Source organism: Phaethon aethereus (assembly GCF_964289735.1).
Source record: "Phaethon aethereus genome assembly, chromosome: 11".
In the NCBI taxonomy this organism is placed as follows: domain Eukaryota; kingdom Metazoa; phylum Chordata; class Aves; order Phaethontiformes; family Phaethontidae; genus Phaethon; species Phaethon aethereus.
The window spans coordinates 15008726-15022890 of NC_138587.1; the positions used below are offsets into that span (position 1 = coordinate 15008726).

Genomic DNA, 14165 nt, shown 5'->3' on the forward strand with positions numbered 1-14165 from the left:
AGAGTAAAGGTGTTGTCCATCCCCCATCCCCTCCCCAATTAAAACAACAATATAAAATCAATTTAGTTTTCAAGATAGAATCACCTGTGTTTCACCTGCCTGCTCTAAGTTCAACTAGAACCAGGTTCTATGACTGTGTCACCAGGTTCTATGGGAAGAAGGGCGATGGGATCTCCTCTTTTCCTCTTTTTCTCTTTTTCTCCAGGCTGTAGATGATGATCTGTGTGGCAATTGTTGAGGCCTTGAGGCTGATACTGCCTTTTCATGTCTCCAATTCTTGATGTGTTGAGACACTGTAAATCTTCCTGAAGGTAGGAAGGTTTTGTGTGTAAGCAGCAAAAAGTGAAAAATTTTGTAGGTGCCTTTCTCCCCTCTTCCATAAAGCAATGGTATATGGCTTCTACTGTGTCTGAGACTTTTCACAACCATAAAGGGAGGTTCAAGGTTTATCCTTAATTTAAGATGCATATGCTTCCAAAAAGCACACTTGCACATGCTTTCCTTTTTCCAAGGTGCTTGCAAGAAAGCCAGTCTGTATAATTCAGGTTTTAGTAGGTAATGAACTGCAAATGAAAATAGAGATAAACAGTAAGAATTTCTTTAAATCAGGATTTTCAGCTTTTGGTCTGTGAGCTATCCATAGTAGTCCATGACAGTAAGAAAAACAAGCATATTGTCAGTGTGCTTATGCTTTCTATATAGAGGTCTCCATCTTGGTTAGAATGTTTTTAGGGGGTAAAAATAAAAATAATGTTTGAAAATGCTGTGGAGGTAATAACATTTCTTTGGTTGGCGGTGTTTTACTTCTCTTTTCCTGTTGCTTTCAGAATTTTCACAAGTACGTGAAAGTTCACCTACTGATTTCACATTGTAACATTATTATTAAAGCAAAGGAGAAGTCCAGAGAGAAGTTAGCCTCCCTTTGCATGAGGGATGGTGATTCCCTTTTTCAGTAGGACTCAATGGTAAGCTTTGGAGTGCTAAGCAAGATAAATGTTCTCTGCTTTGAGATGAGGACTTCTCAAAATGTCACAAGTAGAGAAAAGATCGACTGCAAGCAGTAAACTCTAAAAACAAGTACCTGAAAATACATATCAAAGACATAAACAAGAGGATAAGTAGAATATGACGTGACTCAAAGGAAGAAGCATAAATTGCTGATTTATCAGACTGTGGCAATGGAAAGGAAAAACAGTATTGATATGATTTAAGAGTATCCTCTACCTGTACTTTTGAGGATCAACAAATCTGCATGAACCCCCACCACCTGGCCATGTATCAGGCCTGCTGTATCTAAAAATATTTGATTGTATCCAGTTTAGATTGACATTGACGGTTTATGCTAGCAATCTTAGTTTTTCACCAGGCCATATTTTTTTTTTTTTTTGTGGGAGAATTATACCAGTCTAGAAGACAGTTGCTTTTGCCCAGGATCTGCCATGAGCCAGTGGAAGGAAAATGATCTTCAGCTCTGATCTCACTTGAGATCCTTTTTGAAGGAGCTACAGATCTTTTTCAGGAAACTAGAAATATTTGAGGATGGATTTCTCAGAGTCCATTATGAGTCATGATATTTGGCCAGAGGATGGCTGGTGCTTGAGAATTAGGATAAGGAATTGCATTGCCCCCAGTCATCATGAGATATGGTTTTTATTGATCAATGCTTTGCAGATGAGATGGCAGAAAAGTGGGACGAGTTTTTTGTGGAACAAGCTGTGGGTCATCTAGTGAATGACAGCTGGGAAGGGGTCAGATTTGGATACTTATGATACAATGTCAGAATTTGAAAATGCAAATCAGCAAGTTACATCTGGTTCCTTTAAACCTATGTGCCTTGGGGATGAATTCTGGAAGCTTTGAGGTTTTCATGGCTTAGGAAGTTGGATCAGGCTTTTGCCTCTAGAATAAAAAACTTTCATGTTATTTTATGAGTTATGTGATTCTGAAGTAGAAAAGAGTTACTAGAATTTTGTATCTATGTCTTCCTAAACAGTTAAACTACATTTTTCTAATTGAAGTAGGTACCCTCCTTTGTTTTATGCATAGCTGAATTGTTTGTATGTGGTAAAAAGTGGTAATGTTTTACAACAGAGTTACTGGTCTTGTTAATACAGTTTGTGTGGAACAATGTTATGTTAGCTTGTTTGATCCATTTTGCTGAGGGCAATGTTTGTGTTGAAATGAATTACTTTTAATGGAGCAGCCTGGGTGCAGTACAAGGAGCTCAGTGTTTCCAAATTATCAATGTTGAATAAATACCACATTCTTATATTTTTTCCCAGCACCCATAGTGACGTTGTCCACAACATTTCAGTGTCGTGTAGTGCAGTGCTGTGCCTTCCACTTCGGCATCTTGTTGTTCTTGACATAAGACTCTTGTGACCTCTGGGGAAAGAGGTGAAAATTCACAAGAATGGCCACTGTTACATAATAGTAGTTGAAACAAGTTGAACAAGTTGAAACATCTGAGCTAATTCAGATTCATACCGGTAATTCAAATTAAACAAAAATACTTTAGACTATGCTGGCTGTTAAACTTAATGAAAACATAGCATATACCAAGCAATCCTTAGAATTTGTATAAGCCATGTGGTATATGATTGTGTGGGATAATGAGGGATCAGTGGAGAACTTGGCATGCTTTTTGTTTGATGACATCATTAATATCCATAATGTTTTATGATAGTATTGTTGGTGAGGATTTAATATACTAGAGGTATTATTAATAAGTACGACATCAAATCATCCTTCTACCTGCCGCTGCATCAACACTTTTTTCACAGGGAATATAGAACACATGTTTTAAAACACTGAGAAATAATGTATCTATAGGTAAGGAGGATGCCTTGAGGATGTGGTTAAGGATTACTGGATTTGACTGAATCCAATTTATGTTCTTCTTCTAGTTACCTTTGAAATAAATGATACTAGATCTGGTTAATGGCCACCAATTGAAATAATACCACAAATGTATGGAAATGGTCAGATTTGTTTAAAAAAAAAAAAAATCAGTGGGCCTACCTAATCCTAAAGTCCTATTGTATGTTTATATTTATGTTACATAAAGTTATTAAACTCGCTCGAAACTTGGCAAATGTGTAATGATAATTTTGAAGAATTTGAAAACATAGCGTTGGTCCACATCTATCTGTTGTTTGGTTGAATAAAGTACAAGGATAGTTCTATCAAAGTAGTAATATGATATACATAGGGAAAAAAAGAAAGAAGATTTTATTTCAAAAACACTCTTTTTCTAAATGAAAACCTAGATTATTGTCATGCAGCCTTTTTCTGAGAAGATTATTAACAACAAATTTTAGCAAGCTAGTACTTCATAGAGCAAATAATACTGTGTTGTAACACATTATAATGGTTTATATTTACTCAAATTAGCTTAGTTTTTAGTGTTAATTTTTCTTACTAAAATACGTTTTTACTGGTTACAGCTGAACTATTAGAAACACAGCTTCCTTCATCTTTCTTCCTATCCAAAAACCTCTTTGTTAGTACAAACAAAAATTAAAACTCCTGCCTCTTTCCTTCTTCTGTCTTAATTAATCTAATACTACTAGAGAATATACAGAACTGCTGAATTGCTACTTCTATACTGCCTTTTGAAGATGTAATATCTTAGTTTGGGTAGTTCTTAATGTCAAAACCAGCTTTTTTTTTTTTTCCTTTATATAATTCTACATGGTCAGTCATTTAAGTCCACTAACATATCAGCTGAGAGATGTTTTTGGGCCCATGTTTTTTATTGCAACATAAAGCTTGTTAAACTAAGTCAAAATGTCAAGATATTATTTAGCAAGAAAGAAATGTGCAGTTTTTTCTTCTGAATGAAATTAGTTTGGATATATGTTTTTAAGTAGTCATCCTAAATACAAAATGTATAGTAAATTTTATTTTTAAAGTAATTACTTTAAGAAGTGGGTTACTTTATTTTCTGATATATACTGGTTACTTTTAAACTTATTTTCCAAGATGAAAATTTACTTAATTTTATAATACCTTTTTTCAGGTCTCTGACTTTGGAGGAACAATAGATTTTTGCCTACTGGAAGAATGCAGTGAAACTGCCAATATTTCTAGCTGGAATCATAAATTTAATATTCAACTTCAGTGTTACTAATTTCTTACTAAATAGTACCTCAAAGTAGAAGAAAAATGTATGGAAGTGCAAGAACAATCAGCAACTTAGAAGGAAGTCCCTCCAGGTCTCCTCGTTTGCCAAGATCTCCTCGCCTGGGCCATAGGCGAACAAATAGTGGAGGAGGAGGAGGAACAGGTAAGACGTTATCAATGGAGAACATCCAGTCCCTTAATGCAGCCTATGCAACATCTGGACCAATGTATCTGAGTGACCATGAAGGTGTAGCTTCTACTACTTTCCCAAAGGGCACAATGACTCTTGGAAGGGCTACAAATCGAGCTGTGTATGGTGGTCGAGTCACAGCTATGGGGAGCAGTCCTAATATTGCTTCAGCTGGACTTTCGCACACAGATGTCCTTTCTTATACTGATCAGCATGGAGGTCTCACCACATCTTCACACCATCACCACCATCAGGTTCCTTCTATGCTGAGACAGGTTAGAGATAGTACCATGTTAGACCTGCAGGCTCAGCTTAAGGAACTACAGAGGGAGAATGATCTTCTCAGAAAAGAACTAGACATTAAGGACAGCAAGCTGGGATCCTCCATGAATAGCATCAAAACTTTCTGGAGTCCTGAGCTAAAGAAAGAAAGAGTATTGAGGAAAGAAGAAGCAGCCAGAATGTCAGTTCTTAAAGAACAAATGAGAGTTTCCCATGAAGAAAATCAGGTAAGTAACTCTGAAAGTTTCTTTCCTGTTGATTTATAGCTAAGTACTTGATGTTTTGCTTGTGGTGCTGTATCCTATGCTGGAGCAAGTTTGACGTTTACAAGAATTGTATGTCTTGATCTATCTGCCTCTGGCTGCTAAACGGTAGGAAAGCACATTAATAAGAATCTGAATGCAGGTTATAATTTCCTTCATGCAACATTCTTTCACAGTATAGCTGAAGAGAATGATTGTTTGTCCCTACCCTTTTACTTATTTTTTGAGACTTCTCCAGTGTGTTTTTGCATCAACAATCTAAATATACTCAGCAATCTTTTCTAGAAAAGGTAAATGAGCCACCTCTGCAAAAGTATAAATAAACACCCAGAAGCATATTTTGTATGAGCTGTGTAGGGTTTTAGCTGCCCAGTTTTTCAAAGTTAAAAGAAGATGTGATATTAAATCCTCATATGCAACCTTCTTTAATTCTACATTACAGAATGAAGTTATGTTTTCAGCAACATTTTAGAGACCTGTGTCTTGGGAAAAGAGCATCTTGTAAATAGGTATTTCAAATACTTCTATTCACAACATAACATTCCTCTCCCGAAGTTATAAAAAGATTAAAGTATTTTAATCTGGATGAATAAAGCTATAAGGTCAAGCTTTGAGTCTCTGTACTATTTCACAAAGCCCTATAAAACCGTGGCACAGAATAGACAAAAAAAAAAAAATCTTGTATTGCTGTCTCCACACAGACTGCTGGTCTTATTTTAAAGCTGCTGCTTTTTAGACCATCTGTTAACTTTCCTCAGACAAAAACACAATCCCGTATTTCTCTCACTTCCAGATTCCCAATCTAAACTTCCTTGCTGGCAGGCAGCAACAACTGAAATTTTTAATGGACTTCCGAGTTTGTGATCATCAGTGCTTCTCACCAAATTTTCCACCTCTTAGGCATGTCATAAACCTAAACATCTATGGAACTAACAAGCCTGGTACCAGTTATTTCAGTGGGAGACTGGCTGGGTCTTGATCAGGAATCCAGTACAGTGAATTAATTTATTTTTTTCTTGTATAACTTGTGTATCCAGACTGACAGTAATAGTTACTGAATATTTATTTATAGTAGGTGCACTAGAGTGCTGCTAGAGCCAATATTATCAAATTCTTATGGAAATTTCACATTAATATCTTGTATTGGCATTTTGAATATGAATCTGGTATTATCTTGAGGGGAAAGTAAATTAGTTACTCTGAGTCCTCCATTCATTCATTTCATAGATGATTATATCTTTTTGTTTTTAACAAGTGCTCTTATTAGGTTCACCTGTACAAGAAAATAAGACAAAAATAACATATTTTGTTCTGTCTATATACTTAACATGAATCCTTACTCTGTAATAAAATAACATAAAGACTGGGTAGTATTCCATTGCTGACAATGTCCAAGAGTTCATAGAATAGACCTAGTATACATTGATCATTCTACTGACCATTCTTTGCGATCCAGCTACAGTTTCTGTGTGCTTAATATCTCTCAGTGGACTTTTCTTTGAATTAAGCCAGTTGCTTTTGGACCTATGTGAAATTCAAGTGTCCATGACCTCTTATGACAGTGAATCCCACAGCTTAACCTGTCATGTGAAGAACCCCTGCTTTTCATTTGGTTTTGCACTAGACTTTGGCTGCTTTTGCTAGGATTTCCTGTTCCTTGTACTGGAAGAAACATTAAATAGTTGATGTCTGGTGCTGGTCTCAGTGCCACATAGGATTTTATAGGACACCATCATCATACCCTTCCCTCAGCTCTTTTCCAGACAGGAGCATCTTGGCTTGTGTGATAAGTCCTTTCATGAAACTGTGACGTTTCTTTTTGATTCTTTGAATGTTTCTCAGGCCTATTACTTTTTTTTTTTTTTAAAGTGAGGAGACCCAAATGGCTCTTGTTTTTCATAATACAGCTGTAAAATGAGTTATGCATTGATGTTATAGTGTCTGTCCTTTCATTCTGTATGTCTCTCCCAACTGTTTCCAACACTCAATTTGTTTGTTCTTTCTAGCTTTGGGTGACTTTTTTTTTTTACTGCTACTGAGCTACTATTTTAATGGAAATATTTATCATAGCTGAAGAATCTCACCAGTGATTATAATCAGTTTAGATCACAGCTTGTTTTGCATGAAGGTAGGATTATTTTCACTTCACATTTATGTCGCTGAATTTCATGGGCCAGCACTTGCCTAATTGTGTAGTCTAATAAAATCCTTGTTTGTATTTGGCTTTTGTCTTTACTGCCCTGGATAACCTAATATCATGAGGAAAATTAGTCATCTTTACTGTTCACCTTGTTCTCTGGTTTGCTTGGGATACGTCAGACAGCACAAAGCTCAGCCACAGGTTCCAGCAAAATTCCATAGGGGCCTTCTGTTGGTTTTATGACTTGATCATGTGTTTCTGCTATTTTCTCTCTGTAATCAACTATTTATGTGTGAAAGGACCATCCTTCTTATCTAGTTGCTGCTTAGTTTTCTTGTAAGGTTTTGGAGAGGAACCTTTCTGAAGGGTTTTAACTACTTAAGGTGCTTCTTCATCTTGGAATCATCCATTTGCAATGTCTCAATCAGAGATTTTGCTTCCCCCCCGCCCCGGTAGATAGTTATTCTCTCTAATCTTGCTTGAATGTATTATATAGAAGAGTTAACTAGAAGGTTTCAATGGAGAGCAGAAGGCTATGAGGTGGAAAGAACTGGGAGGACACAAGAAATTATTCAGCAGTACTCATTCCCAGGATTGTTGCCTGTCTGTCAAAAAAAAAAAAAAAAAGAGGGAGGATTAGTTTTAGCTGGTTCTAAGACAACATATTAATGTTTATCACTTGACATGCTCCTTTTATGACATTGCAATAACTGAATTAGATTTACTGTGACATTTTAAAAATAAACTGTAAACTCAGTTGCACAAAATAATGCCTCTTTTCCCTACTTACAAATGTCATTATTTAATACCACATAATTACTACAAAATGCAATGAGCAGTGGCTCTTTTTAATTTATGATATGGTTATATGTTGTTGATGGAAGTCAATGGTGAGCTTGATTTTTTTTTTTTTCTTACAGAAACCCAGGTAATTTTAAGTTGCTTAATATGTTCTTTGAAAACATATTATAAATTTTGACCTTCTTTTGAAGTTTAGTTCCTGTCCTGATACTGCAGGAATTTGCTTCTGATTAATGAGATGAAGAGAAAGGATGAAAAGGTAGTGAACAGTTCCTCTGAGAGGCTCCTGGTTTTGAATGCAAGATTGTTCCTTCAAATAATTTTTATGTACCTGTAGCAATATGAATAACTCGTAGTTGCTGCAATTAACAGAATAAAGCTGATAAAATAATCAGTAGATAAGGGTGTGTTTATTCATGAATTCAGAACTGTGAGTAGTTGCTCAATGTTATTTCACATGCTCTTCATTTTTACTTTGATTCATGAAAAATATGTAAGTCGAACAGTAAAAGGAAATACACTAAGAAATATTCTGAAATGATGTTTCTCCTTCTTTGTATTAGTTGAACTATATTCCTAGTAAAACCTTGATCAGAGTAATGGTATACATTCTTTAAAAAAAACCCCAAAAACAACAAACCAAAAAAACCCAAACCAAACATATCATATACTCATTTTGCTTTGTGATGCATTGCACATTGTTCTAAGTATACTTTTAGTCATCTTTCTGCCTTGTAAAAGAAAAAGAAGGAAGGGCAGGCTATAATCTAATTTGCTGTAAATTTGCTAGCTTATCTGGGAGCTAGTTGGTGGAGTTAATGATATGTATTATCTATATATGCTTGTAAGACTATATATAGTTGAAAAATAGTATGCATTAATATAGTAATATACTCATTAGTAACATCATATATGTTTAAAGCAGCTCACCATTTCTTAACTTTACTGAGTGGTTTCCATGGCTGGGATCTACTTCCAAACTGGACAGTCCATTGCTTAGTCCCTGCTGGCATCCTCTAAATGCAAGTCAAAGGAAGTTGAAGACCTGTAATCTTCTCACTCTCTCCACTTCTGAGACTATTCTTCATCTTTTTTTGAGATACCTTGTTTATGCCCATTGAAATTCTGGAGGTTTGATCCTAGTGGAATATGCAGGGAGTTGCCAGCAATTAGGTCTTCAGTTTGAGTTCCCAGATAGATATTTTCTTCCTTATTCTGCTTCAAAGTATACACTTGATTACTAGTTGGAGAGGTGGCCCCCCCATTGTTCCTATATACCAGAGGTGGTCAGAGGAGTTTTTGGGGGTATAAATACCTTTCAGCCCATCTTACTGTCTCTGCGTAAATGTGTGCAACACCACAGATTTTGAAGCTTTATTGTGAATATTTATGAAGTACAAGGTTACATGCAAAAGATAAAGCTAGTAACCTGAGAAATGGAAAGGTTCTGTCCATGTTTTACTATGCTTACTGAGGTACGTTATCACATTAAAAAACTCATTAAATAAGAATAATAAAAAATTTTTTCTCAGTGTTTTTTTCAAGAAAAAGTAATGAATGTAAATATTTTCAACTCAAATTTGTAATATAGTATTTATGACCAGTGAAAGTCTATTTTAAGGTATTCTAAAGTCAGTACATTCAGCATATTCATTCACCTTATTTTCTGGTTTTCACTGTAGTGTTGTCTCCTGCTTTCTTCAGCTTTTTTTAATACTTCTGTCTTGAGCGCTGCATGTATACTTCTTGGTTTTTTTTAACTTTATTTTGCATGCTTTCACTGTTTTCTTCATTCAAATTCATGTACATTGATGGCAATTTAGGTAAGTGCAAACTGTTTCTTCTTTACTTTTTTTGAATGAGACAAAGTGCTTAAGCATTTAAATGTGTGGAATAGATTAAGCATTCATTATAGAGCAAAAGTTGTCTGAAGATTAAAGTATAATGAAACAAAAGTACATCAATAACTTTTTTGTTTCTAATTTGAAAATAAAAATGTTTCTGTCAAATGGGAAGAGGCTAAAACAGCAGGACTCTTCTGCTGAGGAATGATGGTATAGAGGTGGTGTGAAACAGTGAATAAGCCATGTGAGAAGAGTGTGTGTTGGCTTTTGTGCTGCTGTTGCTGCTGATGAGGAAAGGCTGCTAGCTCTGTGGTGGGGAGCAGAAAGAGATAAGGAGTTGGTCATAATACTATAGATATCCAAGGAAATTTTGAGGAAGCAATAACCCAAAAGTGTTTAAGGGTGAATGGGGAATGTAATTGTTTTTAACCATTATTTTTACTGTGGGATTTTTAAATCTGAAAAAGCTTGATAAGTACTTAGTTAGAAAAAGAATAAGGGGAATGTGTCCCTGTATGTGTGAAAGTATTTGTTTAGTCTTGACTGACGCTTTTTGGTAGTATTCTGGTTTAGATAATAATACACATATATATACATTATATAGTAGAACTACAGTAGTACATTATACAGTAGAAACTAATACTTTAAGCTATATGAAAATTATATCTCATGTTAATGGTAATTTAGAAAGGGTAGTAATAATAAATGATATCCTTCTGTGCATTTTTATATATAAAGAGATCTGAGGAAAGTAAGCGTTGATTTTTATGTTCTGTTCCTCCCAATATTTGAAAAAGATAAGGAGCATGAATTTTAGTCTCTAGGATGTGCTTCTGTCAGCTGAAGGAGCACAGTTATGATATTTCAAACAAAAGATACTTTGTTCGTGATGTTAGATATTAAAAGTTGTTGAAAAGGGCATTTAAACTTAAAAGAATATGAGCAAAATACCTACTTTAGTCAGTTGGGTCACTTTTTTTTTTTTAAATGCAGGATATAGGTCATTCTCAGTTATGCCAGTGCCAAAGTGCTAGCATTTAAAACAACCTTTTTTGGTTGGTTGTTTTTTGTTTCAGTTGCATATTGAAGTCTTAGAATGAGTGTCAAATAATGAATGTCAGTGAGTGTTCCTTATAAAGAAGCATAAATAAGACCAGTCATGTTTTAAGGAAAGATGGATTGACTGTATAGCAGAAACAGCATTCCAATCCAAGGTGATTGGAACTGTGTAATGCTATATGACTCAGAATTGTGATCTCATTAGCTTTGAAGATACAAATATCCTTAGCTAACATTTGATGGTAATCCCTGAGATACTACAAAAAGTGCTGCTGCTTTTTGTCCTGTAGTAGTAGTGATCATCTGCTGCATAATACTTAGAACTGAAGTATTATATGAGGAGTTCTCTGAACGGTTGTACATTTAGCTGAGTTTAGTAATTTCATCCTGTTTATTAAATTTCACTTGCAACTTCAGATAGATACCCCATTCTGATGTGCTGTGAAGCATGGTTCTACTGTTCAATCATGATGGTTGTGATGCTGTGTGGGTAAAAACCTTTGTACAGAAGCCAGAATTCTGACAGGGTCTGAGAGATGACCACTTCAAAAAATGTGGATCGAGCAGGAAATAGGTTGGGCTATAAGTACCTTTAAGTTAGCCTTGCTTTAGGCCTGTAGCGCTGCTTGAAGGTATTCCCTCAGTAGATAGTGGTAAGCCACACCTCAAGCACGGTGGCTGCTGCTTTTTGCCACCTCCTGCCTTAAATTAGGGATCAGTCCAGACTAGGCATTCTAGTAGGGTACTTTATGTCGACAGAATGATTTTGTTAGAACTGGGAGGTATTGGATACATCACATAAATAGTAAACTATTTGATAATGCAGGAACTTATTTTGAAAGCAATGCTTACAAAGCATAAATAAAGTCTCCAAAAGACGACACTTAATCTTGTGAGTAGTACAGTTTCTCACAGATATCATAGATAATATATCAAACATTTTCCTTGGTGAATTTCTTTTCCACTGGCTGTGATAGAGCCTGCAGTTTGTGAGGTGTGTTTTTTAAAAAATACTTTTATTTCTCTGTTTGCTCCTGTAAACTGGATTCCTTCCAGCCTTTAAACCTTAAGGCCTTACAGTTAATTTGAAAAAAATGCTGACTTTTCATAATTTTCCTTCATCTGAGGTGGGAAGAGAAAGGGGAGGAAGTACTGGGCCGGAGGAGGGGGGGAAGAGTAATTCCTTTCTCATTATACATTTTTAGTCTTTACTGTTTCAGACATTTTCTCTCATTTTTGGTTCTTTCATCTTGAATTTTCTGAGCTGTCACCAGTATATCTACCAGGTAGTTGATAATGCCATATTCTATTAGCCTGCAATAGGGAACTCCATCCTCTAGGCTATTTCTGAAAAACACAACCCTTTTGACTGTGCTGGAAAGAATTATTTTTATTTATTTTATATATGTATATAATTTAAAGATAAACTTGCATGACACTTCCTAACCTTTCTCTTTTGTCTTATGTCTCTGAGTTCATAAGATACATTTCAGATTGTTGTCTTGGAGTGTGGGGAATGTTACGATGGTGACTTAACCTGTTGGTCACAGATTCAATTTTCTTATGAATTTTTGCATGTCTGGGAGTTACGGTTTGATAATGTCATGCAGGGTCAGATTCTAACTTTATCTGTTGTTTGCTCTGTTCAAGGAGTCTAGCATTCTATAGAACTCTGTATTTCACCAGTGCCAGAGAGTCAGTTGTAAAAGCTGTCAACTGTGAGATATGATTTGCTACCTGGATTTATTGCTAGAATGCCTGTCAGGTGAGTTAGCAAAGAAACTAATATTCAGGAGCCCTTGGTATATTTTATAGTGTATAACTTTGGTTCAAATTGGATTGCCTGTAGCAGGAGCAAATAACTCTTGAATTTAGTAATTTTAGAATATTTGGCCTGTGGGGTTGGGAAACTGTATTTACTTTTTGAATTTCCTTAAGCATCTGCCACAATATAGTTATTGCTCTTACTCTTGGTGTTTGAAGATTATATACAAAGCTAACAAAAAACATGTGAAAAGAAGGCAGTAGATTTCATGTGAAGTGCCTTTCAAACCCTGAAGGGAAAGGAGTAAATGATGTTTTTGCCAAAAGGAAAATCCTGAGGCAAATCAATGTAAATATTTCAGTGTTAGAGACTTGGAGAACACTGAGGTCTTGTAAGGTAATCTCTATTCCAGCTCCATCTATATTGAATGAGTATGAGGTCTCCACCACATCACACTTATGTAGGAAAAAAGCAAAGGTCAGCAGAAAATAGAGAAAAAGCATAACACACATTGAGATGCAGCTTCAGAGAGGCAGCAAGCCCTGAAACAAGGTCTGCTTTTTGCACAAACTCAAGTTTTCCATTAATTGACTACAGTATTAATTGTACAGAGTACAATTTTCACTGCAGAATCTGTGTTTGAATTGAAAGGAGAAACAACGCGGAAAGAGGCAGGGGATTGTGCTTGGAAAAGTAAATACTTCCTATGTATTTTGTTTTAAATCATCTGTAAACTGATGCTGTATAGCTCTCAATTTTTAGGTAGAAAGTCTGAAAGAATAGTGCTGTTAGTGTGAACTTTTTCCTCTGTGTGATATTAACTCCAGGTAACTAATGGTTACTGATAAAGCACAACACTGTTAACTATTTCAGTAGAAATGCCCAGATATCATGGTATAGTGTTCCTGCTGGATACAGTAGAAGGTAGAAGTGAAATAGTGGGTTGCTATTTAAATCTTGCTATACCAACGCGTTAATAAAGTATTTCAATTCAAACTTGAAAAATGCTGTTTGAAATCAACAGGTCTGTGATAAAAGCCAACTGGTCTCTTGAATTATATATATAATTATACATATATATAAAATTATACATATGTTGGAATATTCAGAATGTTTTGCATTCAATGATCATATTAAGTTCCTTCCCTGTGTCAAAAGTTTCTACTGTTCTGTGAGTGGTAAAAACTAAGCTGTATCTCTTTGGAAATTTTGGTTTCCCTCAAAATTCAGTTGCCCTTTATTCTACAACCAAAATTGTATTTCTTCCCATGCTGCTCTGAAAATGTACCTACTTGTCAGCACAGCTCTCTGGAATATGGATTATAAGTTACCTATGTAAAAACTGTTTTAAAAAAGAATAAGGTTGTACTGAGTTTCATGTTAGCATAAACACATCTAGGTACATGTTATATTGTCTTTTTATATAGTAAAAACCGAAACAAACCCACAGGCCTTTTATATTTCTGGAGATGGTTAATACTGCCATGAAAATTACAATATGCCACTGGAATGATATTATAGTATTCTGGAAATCTGAGGTTCCTCCTACAAAATTTGTGTTCAGAAAGATATCATGTTGTATGCTGGCGTAAGTTTTACTAGGAAATTTCTGATACTTAAGAGAAATTTGGTATGATTTTTAATCATTGGTTAACAACAACTGATTAGAAGGCCATCACCCTTTTGTGGATAAATT

The 14165-nt window shown here is 35.3% G+C and overlaps 1 protein-coding gene across 1 annotated transcript in view; it reads left to right on the forward strand.

The window, feature by feature from the left end:
* Nucleotides 1-4167: 4167 nt before the first annotated feature.
* Nucleotides 4168-14165, forward strand: part of ERC2 (ELKS/RAB6-interacting/CAST family member 2) — a gene marked incomplete at both ends in the record, with an annotated part of 440763 nt that continues 430765 nt past the window's right edge. The window contains one exon of the mRNA XM_082004800.1: nt 4168-4824. Coding sequence (XP_081860926.1) covers nt 4168-4824 — 657 coding nt within the window. The remainder of the gene's footprint in view (nt 4825-14165) is intronic.